At 32.6% G+C, this 4,652-nt stretch overlaps 1 protein-coding gene across 2 annotated transcripts in view; it reads right to left on the reverse strand.

The window, feature by feature from the left end:
• Window positions 1–486: 486 nt before the first annotated feature.
• The window catches only part of UBA3 (ubiquitin like modifier activating enzyme 3), a 26,174-nt gene continuing 22,008 nt past the window's right edge, over window positions 487–4,652 (reverse strand). For both annotated transcript variants that reach the window (XM_029917334.1, XM_029917335.1), the window contains 7 exons: window positions 3,363–3,416; window positions 2,799–2,835; window positions 2,631–2,712; window positions 2,191–2,291; window positions 1,995–2,058; window positions 1,823–1,877; window positions 487–1,272 (listed from right to left, as the gene is read on the reverse strand). In XM_029917334.1, coding sequence (XP_029773194.1) covers window positions 1,184–1,272; window positions 1,823–1,877; window positions 1,995–2,058; window positions 2,191–2,291; window positions 2,631–2,712; window positions 2,799–2,835; window positions 3,363–3,416 — 482 coding nt within the window. In that variant the 3' untranslated portion in view covers window positions 487–1,183. The remainder of the gene's footprint in view (window positions 1,273–1,822; window positions 1,878–1,994; window positions 2,059–2,190; window positions 2,292–2,630; window positions 2,713–2,798; window positions 2,836–3,362; window positions 3,417–4,652) is intronic.

Consider the following 4,652-nt stretch of genomic DNA (forward strand, 5'->3'; position numbering starts at 1 on the left):
TTGGATGCTTTAACTGACTGAGCCACCCAAGCACCCCTGAATCTGTAACTTTTAAAGTACTATAATTATGTATCTCATATCTCATATGATTTTATAATGAAACAAACTGTCAGTACGGAGCTACAAAGAATAAACAAAAATTTAACCTAGTGACATGTAATCATAAAACTTTTGAATAGAAAACTGCCATCTAAGTAAAAAACACAGTCCGTACTCCCACATTGAGAAACTAAAACGAATTTTTCAATACATAAACTTAATTTTGTTTTAAGGCTTAATTTTTTAGGGGGAGGGAGAAGGCTTTTTAAGGACCGTAATAGAGAGCTAATTAAATCAGTAGGTATTACTTGAGGTAAAAGAATTAATTCAGGTACCATACAAGTTTTGTATTAGTAATCCTGCTACACCTTTAAAAATTATTCCTACATTACTATGGAGCTACTACTTACTATCCTTAATATACCTTAAAAATTTTCAGCGAGAAAAGTAGACAATATATGATTTTATTAATAAATAGTGTGAAAGCATCAGTGATAACTGTTTTAACATTAAATTCTTCTAAACATCCAAGTCTTGGCTTTAATATTGTGCATATTGGCCTCTATGGCACTACAAGTAAACATGAAAATAGTTCCCATTTCCATGCACAGCTATGACACCATTTACAAATTATTATGGACACGGTAACCTTTGCAATAATTAATATTCATTTGGACAACCACAATTAAATGAATAGTAAATCAAGCAAGAAGTAGGCTATGTTCAATATGCTCTAGATGTCAGGTTGTAATGTTTAATGTTATTTAAAACTTTATTTCCTAATTTTCTTTAAAGGGATATCTTTTCTATTTGTGGGTGCTCAAATGAAAACTGAAGAATGCCTTCTATGACCATGATAATAAAAGTCACACATAAAAGAGTGCTTGCCTCCTCCTCTAAAGAAATACATTTGCTTATTATTTCTCTTCAGGCATCATTTCCCATATTATTAATGAAAATGCTTACAAGTACCAACCCCAAAACTCTGTCTTCAGGGGTAAGTTATAAATTTAAAAAAAGAGTGGTTCTTTGTATAAAAAAGTCAAATTCCAGCAACACTAATGCTAAAAATGACATTAAATTTCTTAGCATACATGTAATATAATTTTCCATGAGTTTTCTATTATGTGCAGATTTATTTTCCTTAAGAAGTGAAATGAAGTTTGAAGAGTACAGTCTGTGGTGTGGTGACATCAGCAACTGCCAGTTCCTGCCCATCAACGAGTCCCAATTCTGTAAGAGGAAAAGTGTAATTAACCCAAGCAAAAAAAAAAATCTCAAGAGGAAGTGTAATACACACACATATACAAACTATACAGTCTTAGGTCTAGATAAACATCAAAATCCAATTTTTTTAATCAAGGTGATACTATATTTGAATTCTTAAGAGTTTTTTAATATTCTACTAAAAGAGCAATTCTGTTATTGTTTCTAAGGATATAATTATAATGAAATCATCATTTAAAGGCATCACCTAAAAATAAGCATTTATTACTTTTACCAAGAGAAAAAAAGAAGAAATAAATTATTAAATATACTCATTTAAAATAGCTTTTGGGACATTGGGTGGTTCAGTCGGTTAAGCGCCAGACTCTTGACTTAGGTTCAGGTCATCTCACGGTTTGTTAGTTTGAGCCCATCAGGCTCTGTGCTGACAGCATGGAGCCTGCTTGGGATTCTTCCTCTCCCTCTCTCTCTGTCCCTTCCCTGCTTGTGCATTCTCTCTCTCTCTCTCTCTCTCTCTCTCAAAGTAAATAAAATTTTTTTTTAATCTTTAAAATACCTTTTAATGTCTTGGAGAGATTTGGCCTCGTTCGTTCTTCAATAGAGGTTACTGACTAGAAAACAAAATTAATGTAAAGCACCATAAATGAAATTAAACTTGTAATATAATTTTTTAATAACTTGCAATATAGTTTTGTGGGGGGAAAAAAAAACAACCCAACACTGATTACCTGTAAGTAAAGTGTTCTATTTTTTCCCTCTAATGTAGCTGTGATGGCTGGAGATTTCATTTGCCTAAATCATGAAAGGGAAAACAAAATAAAACAAAAAAGTCAAAGATCACTTCTTAAAAAGCAATTACAGTTTTTAAAGTTTTAAAATCACAAAAATTACTTCTACAACAAGAGAAAAATCCAGAACACTTACAGAGAAGCACTATTGGTTAAATAATCCAAAACCTCCTGCAGTTTAGCAGATGGAGAAAACTGAATGTTTTGAGGAAGCTGGCTACAAGCTGGGCAGTTTTCCTACACACATAAAACACAGTAAATCACACTGGCATATGCACCGGTAGTAGTCTATAAGTATGAAATGAAGAGCAACTTGTTTTATAAACATATTTCCTACAAATATTTATGCTTTAAAATCTGCTTTACATAATAGGCCTGCTTTCCTAATTATTTTGCTACACAGTATTTATTTCAGGTCATACTGCAAAATATATATAATAAATAGGGTTCTGGAAGTTAAAGAAAACGTAGAATGTGGGCAATTTCATTCATATTTCTAACCAGTAATTAACATGTAAAAAAACTATGCATGATCAAACAAATTGATCAAATTTTCATTAGTGTAACAGCACATACCTTTCTCTCTGCTTCAAATGTGTATGTGTATAGTCCATCTACATCATTGAATACCAAATAATTATTAAGGGGAATATATGCACTGTAAAGAAAAAACATTCACCTTTATACAATTCGGCCAAGTCAAAACACAGATTTACATACATATTAAAAGATGAAATCCATTACCTTGTAGCTATTTTAAAGACCTCAGTGGCACACACAGCTGAAGAGGGGAGAAAATGAAAAAAAAAAAAAAGTGCTTCAATACGAATGAAAATCAGACAATTAAAACTACAAATTTTTTAAAAAGAATTATAAAATCTTAACAGATTAACTTATAAGGCTGTTGCTTAAAAAACAAATAAAAATATATGTACACACACACTCTTTTTAAAATACTGAGAAAGTAACAAATTTGATATTTGTTTTATATAATCCAAGTAACAGAGCAGCACTGCATGTTTTCCTTCATCTTCTTTAGATTGAGTGACCTGTTATACTAGTTAAAAGGAAAAGTACTAATATGTCTCCTTACTGCAGAGCACTTTATGACATAATTTAAAACAAAATATATATAGATCCAATAGCTTGTTCTTTTCTGCACAGCTTAGTTACCTCCCCCGGCCCCCACAAGACAACAAATTCCTGGAACACCAGTGTCCTGAAATCAAGCAGCTGCAAAAATGTCAATGTAGTGAATCGAAAACTAAAGGAAAGAAACCAAAATTAAGTATGGTCATTTTTCCCTACCTGCAATAACTGCATTTGTAGAGGCTACTGCAGGAATGATTCGTTTAACTACTCCTGAAAAACATATTGATTAAAATATGGTCATTTCTACTAAAAAATAAGTGTCTCAGATAATCTGATTAGTAAATATCATGTGTCACAACTTGATTTTTCAGGCATGCAAGTCAGAAAATCAACTTAAGTTTAACAATGAAATGATCTTCTTTCACATACCCATCATTTTATTGTATGTTCAGAATCTTAAACCAATTACAATATCAAAGAAAACTTTTCACTAAGCTTCCAGCAAAGATGAGACAATATAATACAGCTCACAGAGTGTTTACTGTATTCCAAGCACAGTATAAAGATACAACAGAATTTTCATAACATCCCTCTTAGTCTTATTACTCTGACTTTAAAGATTAGGAAAATAAAGTTGAGACAAATATCCACAATTATACATCTAATAAAGTGACAGGAGTGGCATTTGAACGTAGATCTGCTCCCAAGTGCATAATCTTAACTGCTAAAGTTTACTATACTATCCTCAGTGAGGTGTGAATAAAGTATAAAGAACAAGAGTTAACTAATTTTTCCTCAGATAATAGTTTTAATATTATGATTTCCTGAAATTTACAATAAACAGAAAAACAGCCCCCTATCACCTCATTTCCTTCTATAATATGGACTATGCAAAATATTTAACTCTACTCGATCTCACGTTTTTCATATCAATATTCACAGATGATAAAAGAACAAAGCCCCGCTCTATACCATTTTTTTAAATACAAAATAAATATTCCCTAACAATATCTGAATTGTTCATTTGGAACACAAAACCTTTAGAAAAAAGTAGCCATATTATCTTGGGGGTTGAGGGAGAACTTAAAAATGTGTTTCCATGCCTTAAGTGCAAGCAGGTTTCAAAAAACCAAGAAAAAGGCCAAATGATCTAAGACATGAAGACAGTGAAAAAGTTGGAAACCTGTTTTATTTTTTTCTTTTATAGCTTATTATCCATTTAGTTTCCATATAACACCCAGTGCTCTTCCCCACAAGTGCCCTCCTCCATGTTCATCACCCCCCCCTTCCCCATTTTCCCTCCCCCATCAGCCCTCAGTTTGTTCTCAGTATTCAAGAGTCTCTCATGGTTTTCCTCCCTCTCTCTCCCCAACTATTTTCTCCCCTTACCCTCCCCCATTGTCCTCTGTTAAGTTTCTCCAGTTCCACTTATGAGTGAAAATATATGGTATCTGTCCTTCTCTGCCTGACTTATTTCACTTAGCATGACACCCTCGAGGTCCATCC

Source organism: Suricata suricatta, chromosome 12, assembly GCF_006229205.1.
Source record: "Suricata suricatta isolate VVHF042 chromosome 12, meerkat_22Aug2017_6uvM2_HiC, whole genome shotgun sequence".
In the NCBI taxonomy this organism is placed as follows: domain Eukaryota; kingdom Metazoa; phylum Chordata; class Mammalia; order Carnivora; family Herpestidae; genus Suricata; species Suricata suricatta.